The sequence below is a fragment of the Salvelinus namaycush genome, chromosome 28 (genome assembly GCF_016432855.1).
Source record: "Salvelinus namaycush isolate Seneca chromosome 28, SaNama_1.0, whole genome shotgun sequence".
Classification (NCBI taxonomy): Eukaryota; Metazoa; Chordata; class Actinopteri; order Salmoniformes; family Salmonidae; genus Salvelinus; species Salvelinus namaycush.
The window spans coordinates 44,078,227-44,098,689 of NC_052334.1; the positions used below are offsets into that span (position 1 = coordinate 44,078,227).

The 20,463-nt window shown below is 44.9% G+C and overlaps 1 protein-coding gene across 2 annotated transcripts; it reads left to right on the forward strand.

The window, feature by feature from the left end:
- Positions 1-9,936: 9,936 nt before the first annotated feature.
- fosl2 (FOS like 2, AP-1 transcription factor subunit) lies at positions 9,937-19,270 on the forward strand. 2 transcript variants are annotated; one of them, XM_038967003.1, is made up of 5 exons: positions 9,937-10,167; positions 10,469-10,682; positions 15,355-15,609; positions 15,848-15,955; positions 17,043-19,270. In XM_038967003.1, exons 2-5 carry the CDS (start codon positions 10,554-10,556, stop codon positions 17,577-17,579), a joined length of 1,029 nt encoding a protein of 342 aa, XP_038822931.1. In that variant the 5' UTR covers positions 9,937-10,167; positions 10,469-10,553; the 3' UTR covers positions 17,580-19,270. The 2 variants fall into 2 exon arrangements, with proteins under 2 accessions (XP_038822931.1, XP_038822932.1); XM_038967004.1 differs by having other exon boundaries at positions 10,563-10,682.
- Positions 19,271-20,463: the final 1,193 nt, after the last annotated feature.

The following is a 20,463-nucleotide window of genomic DNA, read 5'->3' on the forward strand; positions in this document are numbered from 1 at the left end:
TGCTCAAATTCAGACGGTGCTTATTAAATAGATAGCCCACTGTACTTTCAGTCATCTGGATAACATGTCAACCAATCTCTAGTATAATAATAATAATGGAACAATAATAGTACGACTAGGCCGGTGATAAGTAAACGGATGTATATCAGAATGTCACGCTGACGTCATAAACGGTTGACCTATACGCCACGAGCATACGTTTGCAATAACAGCTCACGGCCTATTTCCATGTCTGATCCTTTACCCCATTGCCCTCCGAGTCAGCACTTTGGCGCGTGCGTGCGTGCATAGACAGCATTTGGAGTGATCAGATTAGCTCGTCTGATCACATGAGCTATTATCCAGGTTAGGGTGGTACTTTGAATATCAGTTCATTTCCTTGGCTTAGTGTTAAAACAAGGGAACTGAGCCCACTTCAGTTTACACCCTGGTTAATCACATCATCACTTTGACAGGTAAAACACCTAACTTCCTCGCACTCTCCGATATTAGCCCCATATACAGTATCTGCACCGGATGTATTGTTATTGTTATATTTGCACTGATGTCATGCTGAAATGAGCATAAGCTCTGCAGCAAAACCAACCACACGTGATATGGATGGATATTGCAAGACCATTGAGACTGTGACCAGCTAACAGAATGGTGTTTTTTCTCTCATTTGGTCATATGGAGGTGGATGGTCAAACACTGGTCTTGATTTACACAGGTATCTGAGTTGTGTTTTGTTTGCTTCCCGGCTGTTGGTGGAGACAGAAATAATAGGACCTGGGTTTAGCTATTGGAGGCAGTGAGTCTATCAAAAGAGCTTGACCCTCTTGTTCTCATGGTGCAGGAAATGACATATGTGTTAAATGCCCTTGTCCTACAATGCTGATACTTGGGTAAAGCCTGTGTAAAACAATTAGGTAACCATTTAGAATGACTTTAATGAATAAACAGTCATAAACTATATAAATAGTGTAACGTACATATTGTTAATCAATTATGACATCACGTTCATAAGCATTTAAGCCTATGAGCATTCTAATGAATGCAATTCATAAGAAAATAACACAATTGTTCAAACATTTTTAAGTAGCCTATTTCGTTTTTATGAAGTATAAACAAACATGATACTGAAACTTTAACTATGTTGTATCTATAGGCAAAGAATGATATTTACAGACATGGTGTTTGCCTGTTTCCCAAACAAACTCTATATGTGAACTTGTTTAATATGAAAAGTAACATTCTTTAAATTCCTCCTGTGTAAATGTATTCATTTTATTGGTTATGGACAGGTGGGTTAATTGGCATCTGTTTTATCTCAATGCTTTCATAATCCTCTCTCCCGTCTGCCTGACGTCACAAATGCAGCATGGGCTATAAGCCTACTTATGAGTGAAAAAAGCTTCACGTGTGAACCGAGGAATAGCCTATGCATAATGTTCTGATGATCAAGAGATATACTTTTCCACTCTGCTATGTCTGGCTCTGATCGATTGTTGTTGATGATTAGCCTATGCTTCCTCACTTGAGGAGAGATCATGACTCGGACAGACGCTTCAAAGACGTCCGAGAGTCATCCTCCCCCGATCGACCACCAAGCCAGGTAGCCCCTCTCTCACGCACAACCCGATGATAGTCTATAAATCCACTGCTGCCAGGCAGTAGCATATTTTATGCAGGAGACCAGTGGTGCATCATATATAGGTCTTTCTATAAACTAGGGTACCAGTGAGGATTAACTACACTGGACAATTTATTACAGCTGTTGATAAATCACTGATAATAATCTGGCAATTTTTTTTTATGTCAATATTACATTGGATCTAGCTGTTGGACAGTTTTTTTTTTGTATAGAGATCTCAGAAATGCAGTGTTACTATATAACATTTTGTGTCTCCTTATGTTATGGGGTGAAAAGTTTTCATGCGCACACAAATCCAAAATAATGTATGAATTGCAGAATCGAATGCTTCTTACCGAAAGGAGCACCTTTCCTTGATACTTAAAACCTAAATAGATGCTGTCATTAATGTGGTTCTTCAAGAATTACGCATAACACTTGTTGAATGTGCATTTGGTGTCCACTGTCCAGCTGATCAGTTATGCCATGATATTTTCACACATCATCATCTGATCCTGGAAGGAATTTTCCGAATGACGGTCAAGTGATGAACAGTTGTTATGATAGTGCATGTGACGCAAGAACATTCCAAGTGCTGGAAAAAAGCTGTTCACAAGGAATGTTCAGAATATTTTGGTGTCTCATTCCTTAAACTGGGGAAGATAGTTGTGCCTGGATCCACGTTGGATAAAATATATACAAATAGTTTTTCCCGCAATACAGAAGGCTATATCGGTCCACTAGCACAGGACTAGTAAAGTTCCAGTGCACTACTTTTGTGAAGAAAAACAAATATATATATTTCTTTTAATGTAGTAATATTGCATTTTGAATATAGTTTTTCAGGGGGTGCTGTAGGACCATCAACACCCCTACTTCCCATGGCTATCAATACAAGGGGCTTGAAGTAGCCTACTTCAATTTGGAACTCGTAAATTAAAGTACTGTAATAGGCCTATCTTGAAAATCGGACATTTCCTCAATTTGGGAAAGGGGGATACCAAGTCAGTTGCATAACTGAATGGATTCGACCAAAATGTGTCTTCCACATTTTACACAACCCCTCTGAATCCGAGAGGTGCAGGGGGCTGCCTTAATCGATATCCACTTCATCGGCGCCCGAGGAGAAGTTGTTGTTGGGGCTTAAATGCCTTGCTCAAGGCCAGAGCAGAAGATTTTTCCGCCGGCTCTGGGATTCGAACCTCCGACCTTTCGGTTACTGTCCCAACGCTCTTAACAGCTAGGCTTCCTGGTATTTGAAAAGTTATTGTTGCCCATTTCTAAGTTCTCCTGCTCCCTTATAATTATCCGTGATTTCATCAGTTTTTGCCAGAGATGTGGCCACTTTCGTTTGTTTCCCGCCGCTTCAATTGAAGGGTGTTGCGCTACTCTGTTGCGGTAAAACAGCATGCAGTTATTATGAGGATGACAACATCTAATGCTGGCTTCATCTTGGCTTTCCATAAAATCCTTCATTAAAAAATCTACCTGGTTTTTGGTCACTTTCTCATAAAAAAAACCCCCAGAGATGGTGAGATTCAAATCGGGAGATTATTGCTACCACTATTTATGGCTTTATTAGTGTCACGATCGTCTTCTGGTGAAAGAGTGGACCAAGTCGCAGCGTGATATGAATACATCTTCCCTTTTATTTATAACGAAGATGAACACGAAACGAAACACTTTTACAAACTATACAAAACAACAAACGACCGTGAAGCTACAAAATGAAAGTGCACACACAAGCTACTAACGTTTAGACATAGACAATTACCCACAATCACCTAAAGCCTATGGCTGCCTTAAATATGGCTCCCAATCAGAGACAACAATAAACAGCTGTCTCTGATTGAGAACCAAACCAGGCAACCATAGACTTTCCTAAACCTCTATACTGAACACAACCCCATACACTATACACACCCCCTAAACAATACACACACCCTAAACTAGACAAAACACACAAACATCCCCCATGTCACACCCTGACCTAACTAAACTAATAAAGAAAATCAATATAACAGAGGCCAGGGTGTGACAGTACCCCCCCCCCCCCCCCCCAAAGGTGCGGACTCCGGCCGCAAAACCTGACACAGAAGGGGGGGGTCCGGGTGGGCCTTCCTATGGTGGCGGCTCGGGTGCGGGACGTGGACCCCCCTCCACCATAGTCACTAACCGCTTTGGTGGCGCCTCTGGAACGGCGAGTCCCGGACTGAATACCATCCCAGAGGGCGCCACTGGACGGAGGGGCAGCTCCGGACTGAGGGGCAGCTCCGGACTGAGGGGCAGCTCCGGACTGAGGGGCAGCTCCGGGCTGGCAGATGGCTCTGGCGGATCCTGGCTGGCTGGCTCTGGCGGATCCTGGCTGGCTGACGGCTCTGGCTGGTCATGGCTGGCTGACGGCTCTGGCTGGTCATGGCTGGCTGACGGCTCTGGCTGGTCATGGCTGGCTGACGGCTCTGGCTGGTCATGGCTGGCTGACGGCTCTGGCTGGTCATGGCTGGCTGACGGCTCTGGCTGGTCATGGCTGGCTGACGGCTCTGGCTGCTCCTGTCTGGCGGAAGGCTCTGGCTGCTCCTGTCTGGCGGAAGGCTCTGGCTGCTCCTGTCTGGCGGAAGGCTCTGGCTGCTCCTGTCTGGCGGAAGGCTCTGGCTGCTCCTGTCTGGCGGAAGGCTCTGGCGGCTCCTGTCTGGCGGAAGGCTCTGGCGGCTCCTGTCTGGCGGAAGGCTCTGGCGGCTCCTGTCTGGCGGAAGGCTCTGGCGGCTCCTGTCTGGCGGACGGCTCTAGCGGCTCCTGTCTGGCGGACGGCTCTGAAGGCTCAGGACAGACGGACGGCTCTGAAGGCTCAGGACAGACGGGCGGCTTTGAAGGCTCAGTACAGACGGGCGGCTTTGAAAGCTCAGTACAGACGGGCGGCTTTGAAGGCTCAGTACAGACGGGCGGCTTTGAAAGCTCAGTACAGACGGGCGGCTTTGAAGGCTCAGTACAGACAGGCAGTTCATGCGGCGCTTGGCAGACGGACAGTTCAGACGGCGTTGGGCAGACGGGCAGTTCAGGCGCCGTTGGGCAGACGGGCAGTTCAGGCGCCGTTGGGCAGACGGGCAGTTCAGGCGCCGCTGGGCAGACGGGCAGTTCAGGCGCCGCTGGGCAGACGGGCAGTTCAGGCGCCGCTGGGCAGACGGGCAGTTCAGGCGCCGCTGGGCAGACGGGCAGTTCAGGCGCCGCTGGGCAGACGGCAGACTCTGGCCGGCTGAGGCACACTGTAGGCCTGGTGCGTGGTGCCGGAACTGGTGGTACCGGACTGGAGACACGCACCTCAAGGCTAGTGCAGGGAGAAGGAACAGGGCATACTGGACCCTGGAGACGCACATTAGGCCTAGTGCGTGGTGCCGGAACTGGTGGTACCGGGCTGGGGACACGCACCTCAGGGCTAGTGCGGGGAGCAGGAACAGGGCACACTGGTCTCTCAAAGCGCACTATAGGCCTGGTGCGTGGTGCCGGAACTGGTGGTACCGGGCTGGGGACACGCATCTCAGGGCTAGTGCGGGGAGCAGTAACAGGACGCACAGGACTCTGGAGACGCACAGGAGACTTGGTGCGTGGTGTAGGCACTGGTGGTAATGGGCAGGAGACACGCACCATAGGGCTAGTGCGTGGAGGAGGAACAGGGCTCTGGAGACGCACAGGAGGCTTGGTGCGTGGTGTAGGCACTGTCTTAACCAGACGGCTAGCACGCACCTCAGGACGAGTATGGAGAGCTGTTCCCGGTGACATCAAATCCCGCACACGCTCCTTCAAGCGGATGCGGTGCTTTATGCTCCACAACAGCAAATCCCTCTTCTCTCTCTCCTCCAATTTCCCCATTAATTCATCCACAGTCTCAGCTTCATTCCCATTGCTCACCTCCAATATCAGCCCGACTGTCTCTGGTTCTTTCTTCGGCTCCTCACGAGAAGCACGGGGAGCTGGATCAAGTCTCCTACTTGACCCAGCTACACTCCCAGAGAGCCCCCCCCCCAAGAAATTTTTGGGGTTGCCAGCCGTTCTGCCGTGCTAGCTCCTCATACCGGCGCCTCTCTGCTTTCGCTGCCTCCAGCTCTGCCTTGGGGCGGCGATATTCCCCTGGTTGTGCCCAGGGTCCTCCGCCGTCTAATATTTCCTCCCAATTCCCATAGTCCTGCGATCGCTGCTGCTGCCTTGTATCACGCTGCTTGGTCCTGGTATGGTGGGTAATTCTGTCACGATCGTCTTCTGGTGAAAGAGTGGACCAAGTCGCAGCGTGATATGTATACATCTTCCCTTTTATTTATAACGAAGATGAACACGAAACGAAACACTTTTACAAACTATACAAAACAACAAACGACCGTGAAGCTACAAAACGAAAGTGCACACACAAGCTACTAACGTTTAGACATAGACAATTACCCACAATCACCTAAAGCCTATGGCTGCCTTAAATATGGCTCCCAATCAGAGACAACAATAAACAGCTGTCTCTGATTGAGAACCAAACCAGGCAACCATAGACTTTCCTAAACCTCTATACTGAACACAACCCCATACACTATACACAACCCCCTAAACAATACACACACCCTAAACTAGACAAAACACACAAACATCCCCCATGTCACACCCTGACCTAACTAAACTAATAAAGAAAATCAATATAACAGAGGCCAGGGTGTGACAATTAGGCCTATGTGTGCCTGCGTCGGCCACATAGGCTACAGAAAAATCACCATGCATGCATCCAATCTATTTAGTCTGGCAATGTCCACATTATTCTCACATATTTTAGAATATAATAATAATTAGAATATCAATGCATTGGCAAGGCCACCAAAAAAGCCTTCATAAAGTAGTAATGGGGAGGGGGGGTTAAATTAGGCTCTATATGTACAATTATATAAATTATACAACTGTATAACATTGAGGTCCTTGACAATTACAATTAAGTCCTTGAAAAAGTTAAAGAAAGTCCTTGAATTTGACTTGCCAATGTCTGTATGAACACTGCTTAAAGGATGTATGCATGAAACTGCATGAAAATCCTTTTAAAACATTTTTTTTAAATTAAAATGTTTATCCCAATGTCACACATTGGCCCCATTATTAATAGAAATACCCATATACACTGCGTGTACAAAATATTAGGAACATCTTCCTAACATTGAGTTGTACCCCCTTTTGCCCTCAGAACAGCCTTAATTTTGGGGGGCATGACTCTACAAGGTGTCGAAAGCTTTCCATAGGAATGCTGGCCCATGTTGACTTCAATGCTTCCCACAGTTGTTTCAAGTTGGCTGGATGTCCTTTGGGTGGACCATTCTTGATACACGGGGAAAACTGTTGAGTGTGAAAAAAACAGCAGTGTTGCCAGTGGTGATTTTAGCATGTAAATCTTGGTAGATTTACCCCAAAAAATGTTTATGCATGCCAGCAAAGCCACAACACAACACTAAACAATACATGAATTTCACTCAAACGGTGCCCAAAAACTGTTAGGGCCTATATAAAGCTGTCCCAATGTCACGACTTCCGCCGAAGTCGGATCCTCTCCTTGTTCGGGCGGCGTTCGGCGATCGACGTCACCGGCTTTCTAGCCATCGCCGCTCTATTTTTCAAATGTCCATTTGTTTTGTCTTGTTCCATACACACCTGGTTTTCATTCCCCAATCAATCTACATGTATTTAGTCCTCTGTTCCCCATCATGTCTTTGTGTGTAATTGTTCATTGTTAATGGTGTATGTTCACGCGCGATACTTTTGTAGTTTATGTTCCGTGTTTTTGGGCACTTATGTCATTTTTTGTGTCTATTGTTGAACGGAATAAAAGTGTGCCTGTTTACTCTACTCTGCTCTCTTGCACCTGACTTCGCCTCCCTTACACAGCCTTAACACCCAACAGCAGAGTCCCAACAGCAGTCCCAACACCTTACCACCGCTACACATGGCTGTCAGAGGAGCCTTGTCTGCAGCTTCAAATGGCGAACAAAATTGGAAATTGCGCCTCCGTCTGTAATTTTCTTCCCGCATGTTTTGCAAGTTGCAATCTGTTTTTTGTTGATACAGCGTCTTTATATCCAAAAATAATAATTTTGGGTATCATCTTTCCAAGGGCTCCATCTGAATTCACCTGCTGACGTTCCTCTCCACTGCCACGCACAACTTTTTCTCAGCCGGCACAATTTGATTGGCTGCTGTCCGATTCAAACTGTAATCCATTAAATGAAGAATTGACACTTTTTTTAATAGCATAATTTTTTATATTTGGGCTTGGGGAGGGCATCAAGCCAGGTCGAGTCAAAAGGCTCAAGTTCAAGTCAAGTCACGAGTCATTGGTGTTAAAGTCAAAGACGAGTTGCAAGTCATCATATTTGTGACTCGAGTCTGACTCGAGTCCAAGTCATGTGACTCGAGTCCACACCTCTGCTGGGCAATGAGCACCGATACTTTTTTTCTATAATTTCTCTTCATATGACATGGATTCAAAAGGATTTGCCAGTAGATTGTTGACTTGATTCATGATGTTGACTTGATTCATGATGATGACTGCTAGCTTGCTAGCTAAGATTTTGAAACTTTGATGTTGACATGATCAGTCCATTCAAAGCTACTGTAGATATAACGGGATTTGACTTAATTTTATCTGTGGCCAATGACCTTGAGCCTTCTTGGATGGGCACTTCTAATGTAACTCTATGGCAGCACCCAAGGGGCTTGAATTTTCAAGCTCTCCCTGTAGATTTGGCGGTGACGTAGTGTCCCCATGAGTGATGGAACACTGAGCCAATCACGGCGCACCTAGAGAACATTACCAACCCCTACGCTCCGTATTTTCCACTGGCTGCCCCACCACCACAGAAAGCTCTGAACTAGGCTGAAACACCTGCATTTTGGAGCTGCCTTACTCAAGAAAGCAAAAAAGAGACCATGTTTGTATGCAGCTTTATTAACTCAATAATATGTTTTTTTACATTGTTTGCAAACTGATATGTGACACGTATTAATGCCAAAATAACATGGAAAACTGGGGAAATTAATGACTGGTCACCACTGAGTGTTGCAGTTATTGACACACTCAAACCAGTGTGCCTGGCACCTACTACCATCCCCTATTCACAGGCATTTAAATATTTTGTCTTGCCCATTCACCCTCTGAATGGCACACGTACACAATCCATGTCTCAATAGTCTCAAGGCTTAAAAATCATTCTTTAACCCGTCTTCTCCCCTTCATGACTGAAGTGGATTTAACAGGTGACATCAGTAAGGGATCATAACTTTCACCTGGATTCACCTGGCCAGTTTATGTCATGGAAAGAGCAGGTGTTCTTAATGTTTTGTTCATTCAGTGTACTGTACTCTAGTCAAGGCTCATCCTATATAACTACTGCTGTACACACCTTTTATATTCATATACTGTCCATACTGTCTATACACACGTTATATACATATTTATATTCCCGGACTCTGACATGAATCGTTCTAACATTTCTATATATCTTAATTATTTTATTTTTATTTTTGGTATTTGCATGTATTGTTAGGTATTACTCGCTGTTGGAGCTAAGAACATAAGCATTTTGCTACACCCGCAAAATATGTGTAGGCGACCAATACGATTTTATTTTATTTGACTAGCGGTCGAGAATATGGTAGCATTTCCTTCCATAATCTTCCTTTACTGCTGGACTAGCCACATCTATCTGTTCCTCGGGCTACACATAAGGGCAGGCATTTAAATTCTAGAGCTACGAAAAACTTAAAAGGGATATAATTCTCTCTCGTTCTGTCTCTTCGTTTGAAAACCAAAAGTTACAAGAACGTTGAATAGTCATGAGATGAAGATCCACAAGGGTGGCAAGATATAACTGCACACGTCTTTATTAATAACTGCATATACCTAACCTACTCTGTGTGGCACAGAGACCCTATCCTTCTGAGCTTGAAGAGAAAATGCGGTGAGGGAGGGTAGGGAATCCCTCCAGTCTCTGACGTGCCTTTACCAAGGAAACCTTGTCCTCTCGCAACTGCCCATTTTAGGAAACATGCGTCAATGGACTGTACCAAATCAGACAAACGGTGAATATAGAGATACTGTTTAACATCCAACCCGATGATAAAATACACGTGCGTAAACATGTAGGCTTATCACAAGCATAGTAAATCGACTCTAACGATGTTATTTATAACAAAAAAGCTGATTTACGATACCTTGTGCCGATTTTTACAATCTTAGCTATGATAATCCCTCAAGTGAAGTGTCTACGCCCAGACAGTGACGTGAATGAGCCTGCTTGCGTTGATAAGCGGCCGCAGTTCTCCGTAGTGCCATTGAAGTGAGTCATCCTAGTGTGGTGAAGGAATAGAAAAAGAAAGATAGAACTGTTCCAGGGTAACAGTGGATAGCTGAAGTAGGCCTAAAGTGTGTCGCGGGGAAGAGATTCTGTAGAGTAGGCTGGGGTGGAAAGCAATTTTAAAGCCTCTGTGTGTGACTCACTCGCAACGCAAGTCTATTCACCGTCAACTCTGGATTGACTGCGAAAGTAGGTGACTGTTGTTCTTGAAGTTGGCTCTTGTAGCACACCTGAATAGGCTACAGCAGTGACAAGGGAAAGAACAGTAGCCGAAGTTATCCTCAAGCAGGATATAATTATTTGGAGTGGACAAAAAAATATAAATATTTTCAGTTTTATTTCTAGTTAATTACCATAAAATATTTAATTTCGAAGAGCCTGGATTTATTGTACCAATAACCTATTTGAAAACACTTTTTTTCTGGATTTCCACGTGTTTTAACGACTATTGCTTTCAAGTTGGTCACTTTCCAATCTGGTCCACTTTCAGCTCCCAAAAGGGATTCCACTGTCAGAGGATTTTTTGAGAGTTAGGAGCTCATATCAACTACTGAAATCTTCCTCTTTCCTGGATCATGTACCAGGACTACTCCGTGAACTACGACACCTCGTCCTGCGGCAGCAGCACTTCGCCGGTCCAGCCAGAGTCGTTCACAAGCGGCAGCAGCACGATCGGCAGTCCGATCTCTACCTCAAGCTACCAGGTAACGCAATACAACATAATATATTTTCTCTTCTCTCAAATTAAAATATTGGCATTCACAACTGTAAATTGAGTTTCATTGTATCGACATTTCGTCACTGTGTAGTTGTCTATGACACACTTTTAGATGGGTAACCCGGAGAGGCTATAGCGCTGTTCGTAATTAAAGGTGATGTGCTGTGCAATGCAATAGAGGTGCATATTATCTTTCTAATACATCGCTATGTACATGTTTTATTCAAGGGCCATTATTAATAATATTATATTGATATGAAATATATTACTCCAAACTATAGCCTAGTGCTGTAGAGACTTTTTCTTCACATTTGGAGAAAGCGCGCTCGCGGTATCGCCTGTGATATTATCAGAATCTGCGCGCGTCATATTGTGATATTCTCTAAGTATTTTCCAGACCTGCTCTGCAATAAGGTGAAACGTAATAGATTATATATGTGGTTCTGGCCAAGACACCGATGCGCGAGCGAAGTGCGTAAAAAAAGAACAAACCGACTCAATGCCGTATTTATGTTGAATGTCATGAAACCTGTGTTATGAAACCTGTGTTATGAACGACTGCAGAAAATGTACTTATTGACACATCTGTGTATGCGTCATCTGAATTGCAATATGCAATCAGGTATTGCTCAGTCGCTGTAGCCTATAATTTAACACCCACGTGTTGCACTATAGAACTGGTCATTTGAAAATGAGCGGACGTTTTTATTAGAAAATACATATTTTGTAGACGGAAGAATATACTTTAGAAAGTGTTCATACTGTGTAGTAATTTAGTGTATTAATTCACAAATAATTTAGGCATACGCACATTATAAGACCTGTTGAATGAGTATACACTTCTATGAACACAGGAGGCAAGTTATCATGAGTTATAACACACACCAAACTGCGTACAGGTTGCTACAGCATATTGTGTCATTCTGATTGCTCTCAACATTTCTCCTCCAAGATATGGATTTAAATATAAGTTGGAATGTGTAAACCAAAGGGCTACCTTTTCCCTTGCATATGGGATAACGACTTTATTCATGCGCATAACTTGGTCAGGGGGAACAAAAAACATGCACTGATTCTACCAATCCTTCTCAGTGCCTTCTTGGTTAAGATAGTCTACTGTATGTCTCTGACCCGCTGATGATAAGTGTGGATCACTGTAAAGCGAACAGAGCAATAACGAATATTGACTAGGACTCCACATTGGATAGAAGTTCTGCAACAAGGCCTATAGCGTCCTTCAGTGGTGGTACGCTGCACATTGCACAATATAGGACATCCACCCATAGCTTCGAGGTTGTGTGTGTGTGTTGCAGATGGGCCCCATGTATCACGCACTGGCAGATTTTGTCGTGACTTGGAAACGGCAGGTTAAGACGCTCACGATGCGTCTCCCAATGCGCCTTCGTGGATGTTGGAACATTTGGAGACTTCGAGGCAGGAATTTCCCCCAGATCCCATATAGTGATTAGGCCTACGGGTTTTTTTTCTACCTGCTCTCTCGTCCTCTGGTTCTAGTGACATTCTGAGATATGATGCCCAGTGGCTATCATTGAGGAACAACCATAATCAGCATTTCACACCACATGTCCACTTTAAATGTTATTCCCGACAAAAGATGAGCTTTTAAGGTTGAAAAGTATCGATGTGTTTTATGAAAGTGACAGAGAGACATGTCTCTTAGGTTTTCCGTCGTCTGGTGTTAGGTTGTCAGTGTCCAATTCACAACCCGCAGTAGGCCTACTAAGTCAAACGAAGGAGGATCTCTGCGCTACATTTAACAGCTTGTTCTTTCATAGACCTAGACCAGTGTTCTAATTTAATTTCGTATAATGAACATTGCAACTGTTTAGATCTCCTCTCAGGCACATGTCGGAAAACTGAGGGCTAAAAGAAGTTTCTCGTTTTTGTAGGTCTGTCTGCCAAATGGCAACTGTTGTTTTGCTCCCGTGGGCTCACATATAACAGCTGGCCTGGTCGTAGCGTTAAATAATATTTATCGTCCACTCCAGACCAGAACTCCCACGCATTTTACTTTGTTCTTTCAATGGTTTGTCTGCCTGAATCCGTCTTTTGAATTGACTTGGTTACATCAATTTCGAGATCATCATAAGCACTTCCTTATTTGTTCCGGGTTTGACGCAGTGCCATAGGTGCTCTCTCTTCCCTGGACATGTTTACACTATTATTGAGGCGAAAGTTCCTGGATGTTCACGTCATCCTTTAGTTTCTCGGGGGCGGAGGACAACTATTCTATTTGTTTAAGAGGAGTGTTATTTTCTTCTGCAGCAATGGCGAAATCCCAGTGCGTAAGAGTAAGACTCCGGGAAAGGGGGTAACGTGTGGTAAGCTGTTTACCGGTGTTGTGTCGAAAATCTCCCCCCTGCCAGAATTCTCCCCCCCTCCCATCTAATTTCCTTAATTTTGTGGCTAGATTCAAATACTTTCTGTGACACACATCAGAGTCAAATGCTTTCTATAGAACAAACTTCGTCAGGATAGGCAACCGAAATTAATAATTAATGTATGTGTTATATTAAACATAGAGGAGGGAGTCAAATGTTGGCAAGCAATAAACATTTCAAAACAACTATGGCTGAGTTATCCTCACACTTTCAGAAATACTAGTCGAATAAGACATGGGGGAGATGACGAATTTTGACAAAGAGATTTATTTATAGACTAATACAAAATCAGTTGCGGATTTAGGTACGGGCGACATGGGCAGCCGCCGCCGCCGCTCCCTGGTGCGGGCGGGCGGGCGCTGAAGGGGGGGGTTCGCCCAGGGCGCCATACAAGCTAGAACTGCCACATACACTTGAAACAAATAGCCAAACCGAAAACTGCAGACAAAAATGCTTTCTGCTACTAGATCAGTAAAATGTAGGCTAAAATGACAACGGAGCGAAGAGCAGAAATCTCAACTAGCAAGCAAGTCGCAGCAATGAAGAACGCAAAGGGGAGGGAGAATTCTGACAGGGGGGAGAATTCTGGCAGGGGGGAGATTTTCGGCACAACACCGGCACACAGACATTAGCATACTGACTTGATAGCCTATGCGAGACAACTCACAAAATCCTGGGCCGAGAAACGCGTAACATGTTGTATTTGCACCCTGCACCTGGAATTGTGGACGGTGTTTCACATTTGGAGTCTACTCGCAGTCGATTCACCTATTATCTCACAAATCAAATTTGCACAACAGCCTTCCTTTACCTATTTTCATATCCCCGGTTCTAACCAGAAATGTCTGTTACTTCTGTGTGGCAACCAGTCACCCCAATTACCATATCCAACCATTACCCCATTTAGGACTTTACCTTCTCGTTAGTTATTAGTCCCTGGGATTTATGACTGCAATGGAATTTTCACCGTTGCCTCACTTCTGGAATGTAACTGGCTGGGGACCTGGCTTTTCTCTCTAGCCTAAATATAATGCCTCTTTCCGCCTTACTGGAACTGACCGTTTTACGCACGTGCTTTACATATCCCCAACATGACTCATCACAAGAAAAGAATGGATGAATTGACCCCTGGATGACAGCCCAGAAGCATTACTAGTCTCTTCATGTTCTATGTTTAATGAACAAGTCAATCCAGCCCGTATCGGGTCGGCTGATGACATGCATCACTCACCTTTTCCCTCTAGTCACTCAAGTGTCTGGCGCGGACTTGTTGAGACATACCGACTTGCGTCCTATCCTTGCTTTCAGGGGCAATATCATTGTGGCATCAGATATTGTCTTATCACCCCAAAGATGCCTCATGAGGGCTCAAGCCATATAAATTGAATTAAGGATACCATAGTTTGCTTTAAAGATGGTCACTTCTGTGCTGTCACTCACAACAGTTTGGCGTTGATCACTGATGAGCACGATAGAGTCCACAGATAAAGTAAACTCGAGGTCTTATGTAATCTATTTTATAAGGAAAAAATATATATACTACACTTGTCTATGGAAAGAGAGAGAGAGGCCTATATCAGTGCCACTGGAAACCATCATAATCACCTTATTCTGACTGGAATAAACGAGTCACCACACATTTTCGTGGTGGATATTTTTTCTTCTTCAGAGAGGTATACCATTCCATACCATGTTGCTCTCCAGATGACTTGCAGCTTGACGCAAGCTCCTCTCCTAGATGTAGTACGATGATGGAGGCGGCAACACTACGGGCTTTCCCGCCATGATTCACTGAATGTGTCACTGACTGTGCCACTCCAGGGGTTAAACGGGTGAATCTAGACAGTGTTTGTGTGTGGAGTCAGTGATTCACTACTAGGCTGTAATGAAGAGGATGTGTGAGTATGATGAAGGGTGGGTGGCCGGTGTGTAAACGGGGGGGGTTACGCTGCAGTACTCTGTGGCAGAAATGGAAATTGAGGTAGCAGGGTCGAAGACATGTCAAGTGAAGTTTCCCCTCCCCCCAGTTGTAACCAGTGAAATAAATAAACAACATTCAATTGAAGCAAAAAAGAAATGCATGGAAATGTATATTTTGATGTTACTCCATTCACAATGTGTTTGTTCCCCGGAGTTGAAGACACACAACTTGTGTTCTTTGTCATCTTGAAAACATCTATTATCATCTTGAAAATATCCACTCACCATTTTTCTCCCTCTCTGCCCTCTTTTTTCCCGCTCTGCCCACCTCCCTAGAAATACCGGGTCGACATGCCTGGCTCTAGCAGTGCCTTCATCCCTACGATAAACGCCATCACGACCAGCCAGGACCTGCAGTGGATGGTACAGCCCACAGTGATCACCTCTATGTCCAACCCGTATTCACGCTCCCACCCTTATGGCCACCACCTCTCCAACGGCCCCGGGCTCCTGGGACACACCACCCTGGCCCGTCCGGGTGTCATCCGCTCCATTGGGGACACCCGCGGACGCCGCAGGAGAGATGAGCAGGTGAGGACCACAAAGTGTACAGATGATGTGTGGAATTCACCATGTGCCGGCAAGCACTATTGGTGAATGTCTTCTAACATTGTGAGACAGTAGAGTGAGTTTTAATATCAAAGTGCCAAGTTGTGAGGAATTTGGAGATGATGGCTTATATGTCTTAACCCAAGGCTTCTCTTCTTGTTTACCTTGTTCAGCTTATGTGTGAACGACAACTCACAAGGTGTTTTATTTATTTCCTTAGCTTACCCCTGAAGAAGAGGAGAAGAGGAGGGTGAGACGCGAGAGGAACAAGTTGGCTGCCGCCAAGTGCCGCAACCGCAGACGGGAACTCACTGAGACGCTCCAAGGAGTGAGTTACGCGGCGCGCACGCACACACACACACACACACGCACTCTCACACACACACACACACACTCACTCACTCACAAACACACACACAACCACATAAATACACACACTCACACACACCCTAACCGAGAAGAAGTTTCGTAATGGTTAGGTTGTTACGAATGCACTAATATAAGTGGACGCACGTGGCATTTCGGCAATTTTGAGAAAAAGGAGTTTTGCCTGTTGTTCAGACGCATATCTGCCTTCTCATTGGCTAGAATAGTCCCATCTGATCTCAACTTGATGACTACACTTTCCCCTCCCCCAAACTGCTTCCAGCAAAAACGCCCTTCCCTCTCTCCACCACACGCCACTCTTTGTTGAATGACCAAATAAGGAAGTGTCATATTTCAAGCATGAAGGGCAACCTGAACTTAAAACTACACTTTACCTGACATTACCTGACATTCAGGTTTGACCCTTATCCTAATTCAAAAAAATATTGCTAGTACAACTTTGTCCAAACAAAAAAGGTATAAGGAAGTAGGAAACAAACGAGCAAAGCACGGACACACCCCAAAAATAGCAGAAATAGTGCAACAAGGAAAGAGACGGTTGCACTATTTCTCCTATTTTTGGGGTGTGTCCGTGCTTTGCTCGTTTGTTTCCTACTTCCTTATACCTTTTTTGTTTGGACAAAGTTGTACTAGCAATATTTTTTTGAATTAGGATAAGGGTCAAACCTGAATGTCAGGTAATGTCAGGTAAAGTGTAGGTTTAAGTTCAGGTCATTCAGGTGCAACATAACCAAGATGTTTATTGACTGCCCTTTCGCTGTATCCCTACTCTTCTCCTGAGCAAACTTACACTGAAATATGTTCAGTGTGCTCTTTTTGGAAAACAGTACACTCTTGTGGTAGCGTTAGGTGGTGCAGAAACTCACCAATGTGTACCTTAAACAGTGATTGGGGCTTTAACATGAAGATTAACACTTTTTCTGTCTACTCCAAACACCAGAATTGTAATTGAGCTGAATATTAACCCTCCAGATACTGAAGATTAAAACTTGTCCTGATCGTCTGTTTTGTTTGTTTGTGTTTTCCAGGAGACTGAGGAGCTGGAGGACGAGAAGGCTGATCTACAGAAAGAGATCGAGACACTGCAGAAGGAGAAGGACAAGTTGGAGTTTATGCTGGTGGCCCACAACCCCATGTGCAAACTGCCCCCCGACGATCGCCACCAGGGGGGCCACCACCACCAGCAGCAGTGCGCTCCTCTCCCGCTGACCATGCGCAACAATCTGTGTCCCCGAGGCCCCATCAACCCCGTTGTGGTGAAGCAAGAACCACAAGAGGACGACGAGGACGGCAAGTCCCAGCGCTCCGTCATCAAGCCCATCTGTCTTGGCGGAGGTGGTGGGATTTACTGCGATAGCGACAGCCTCAACACTCCGGTGGTGGCCGCCTCCACCCCGGCCTCCACACCCAGCGCCCCTAGCCTCATCTTCACCTACCCCAGCATGCTGGAGTCCGAGAGCCCCTCGCCGTCCTCAGAGTCCTGCTCCAAAGCCCACCGGCGCAGCAGCAGCAGCGGGGATCAGTCTTCAGACTCCCTCAACTCACCTACCCTCCTGGCCCTCTGAGCAGGGGCAGTAAGGTGATGTTGTGCGGAGGGCGAGCAGCGCCCCCTACCGACTTGGAAGACAAAGAGCACACTCAAGCCTGGACCAAGCCAACCGGTAACTGTTTCCTTGACATCAGGAACCCTCAAGGGCTAAGCCGCTTGTTTTTCTTGTACGCTTCAGTGTGATTTTTTATACCCAAAGTGTGTGCACCTGTACCAGCCAGTGTCATCCCTTCTCCATTTCAACTCCAGCACAATTTGTTTTTTGAACAATGAACATATGACATGGAGGTTAGAAATGACAGCAGAGGCAGTCATAAGAGGAGAAAACTGGTGAAAGCAAGACATATTTTTCGATCAACATTAAGTAAAGCCATCGGGCAAAAGTTGCACTCTGCTATGATCAATCTACCAATGAATGACTAAATGAGAGACAATGGGAGGGATATAGAAACAATGGAGAGATTTTAAAAGCAGACTCATCTTTTTCTTTTTTTATCCTCCCTCTCCCAGAAACCAGGACCTGTTTGGGAGACTACAGAGAGTGTGTGGATGCGCCGATACGCTAATAAACATATGACTTTATTTTCATCTCTACTTGTATTTATGACCTGTGCTGTGTGACCTTGCGTTCTGGTGTTGTTGTCTCCTGATGGTTAACTGGGTGAGCCTCAAAGCCTCAGTGTCTCAAACAAAAATAGCCAATTTTTATTCATTGCCTAGACCCTCAACACTCTACTCCGAATATCGGTCAAAGTATCGATGGCCATCGTATTGTGTGCTTTTCTCAGTAATGTACCTGAACTTTACTATGTGTTTTAATACATGTTTGTGTGATTTACATTGATGTCAGGGATTTCTCTTCGGTGTGGTTGTTGATAACTATTTTAAGGAGCAGCATGGGAAGTGTCGGGGCTCAAATGCTTGAGTGTTATATGAGGAGAAATTCAAACCGTGGACCCTTCTACTTCTGAAATGATGTCATTCACCAAGACAGTTCGACCAATGAGGGTATTATGACCAACTCCTTATACCCCCAATACTTATGGAGGTGAGGTTCAAGCAGACACTCTAGAGCTTCATTGAAAGCCATTTTTTTGGGGGGGGGGGGTTGATTGAATTGCAATATTTAAGACCTGTTTACTTCAAACATTCCTTACACAGTCAGTGAGTGTCATGGCCTTGCTGTGATCACGGGACAGAAGACTTGCTGAACAATTTTTGTTGTGCTGGGTGCAGCAAATAAGACTGTGCAAAAAAATCATTGCTGCTGCTGTTGTTGTGGACTGACCAGCCTTGAAGGAGAACACATCACTTATTTATCTTTGTGTGGATGGTCATGAGGTAAACTTCACTGGATAGTTATGGTATCACATGATAGCATTTGAACAACAACACCCATCATGCATTGCGGCAAATTGCAGACCGGAAAAAAGATACCAAAAACCATTGTGGGAGAGAGTGTGTTCTTAGTCTGTTCGAGTCTTTTGAACCCCTTAGAAACACGTAGGAAAGCCATTGACTCTAGATCTTCTACTGTACGTGTCATCTACTGTACGTCTTCTGTTTCTGACATCTATTTCTTCTTTTCTCAAATGCTTTAACTGTTTAAAATGATTGAAAACAAACAAAAACAGCAATATGTATAGCAGTGTTTGTTCATTTCGTAATTTAAATCAATAATTATAATAAAAAAGCATTTTCAACAAAGAATTCTTGAAAGTTGTTGCGTTGGCCTGTTCGTCTTTGTGTTCACAAGCTGTGTCCCATGAGCAATACAGTGTCCTTACATTTGTCGCACTGAATATTAGGCACATTTTATTTCAAAGGCGACGTACCCCTAAACTACTTAGTGGGGTAGATGGACTAAACCACCTGTTATGTTATATCTCATGCAACAGCAGGATATAACACTGCCTTAAAAAATGCAATAATTGACAGCGTGGGAAATATCTTCATTATACATGCAGACTTTTTAGTTGGTCATTCAGTGGTCAGTTTGTCAGAACCTATCTACAGTGACAACCATTTAAAAAAACAGCACTTTTTGACCATATGCCTGAATGGCCAATTAAACATTTACAAGTAAGTGGTAGGTGTCATTATCCTTCTCGTTTCAAACGTTTTTTTATCCATTTCACACGTTATACTTATTTCTAGTGGTTAAAGTGAGACATAGAGAACATCTGTAAATCCAACGTCACAGGGCATGTTTGTGTAACGGTCGTCGTAATCCTCCTCCTCGGACGAGGAGGAGAGGCGAGAAGGATCAGACCAATACGCGGAGTGGTTTGTGTCCATGATTATTTAATGAATCGAAACTGAACACGAACCAAAAATAACATAAAACAACCGACAAACAGTCCCGTGTGGCACGAATGCAGACACGCGATACAGGAGACAACCACCCACAACAAACAAAGTGAAACAACCTCCCTATATATGGTTCTCAATCAGAGGAAAACGTAAAACACCTGCCTCTGATTGAGACCCATACAAGGTCAATTAAACTTGACACTTAACATAGAACAAACACAGACTGCCCACCCAGCTCACGTCCTGACCCACTAAACACAACTATACAAAAGGAAAACAAGGTCAGGAACGTGACATTACCCCCCCCCCCCCAAGATGCGGACTCCGGCCGCAAAACTCAACCTCAAGGGGAGGGTTGGGTGGGCATCTGTCCACGGTGGCGGCTCCGGCTCCGGACGCTGTCCCCACACCACCATAGTCACTCCCCGCTTCCGTATCCCCCTCCCAATGACCACCCTCCAACTAAACCCACCTAAATTAAGGGGCAGCATCAGGATAAGGGGCAGCACCGGGATAAGGGGCAGCTCCGGACTGAGGGACGGCAGCTCCGGACTGATGGACGGCAGCTCCGGACTGATGGACGGCAG

Coding starts and splice junctions, on each gene's coding strand:
- fosl2 (XM_038967003.1), top strand. CDS start 10,554: ATGTACCAGGACTACTCCGTGAACTACGACACCTCGTCCTGCGGCAGC. Junction 15,610..15,847: donor GCCGCAGGAGAGATGAGCAG/GTGAGGACCACA, acceptor TTATTTCCTTAG/CTTACCCCTGAAGAAGAGGA. Junction 15,956..17,042: donor TCACTGAGACGCTCCAAGGA/GTGAGTTACGCG, acceptor TGTGTTTTCCAG/GAGACTGAGGAGCTGGAGGA.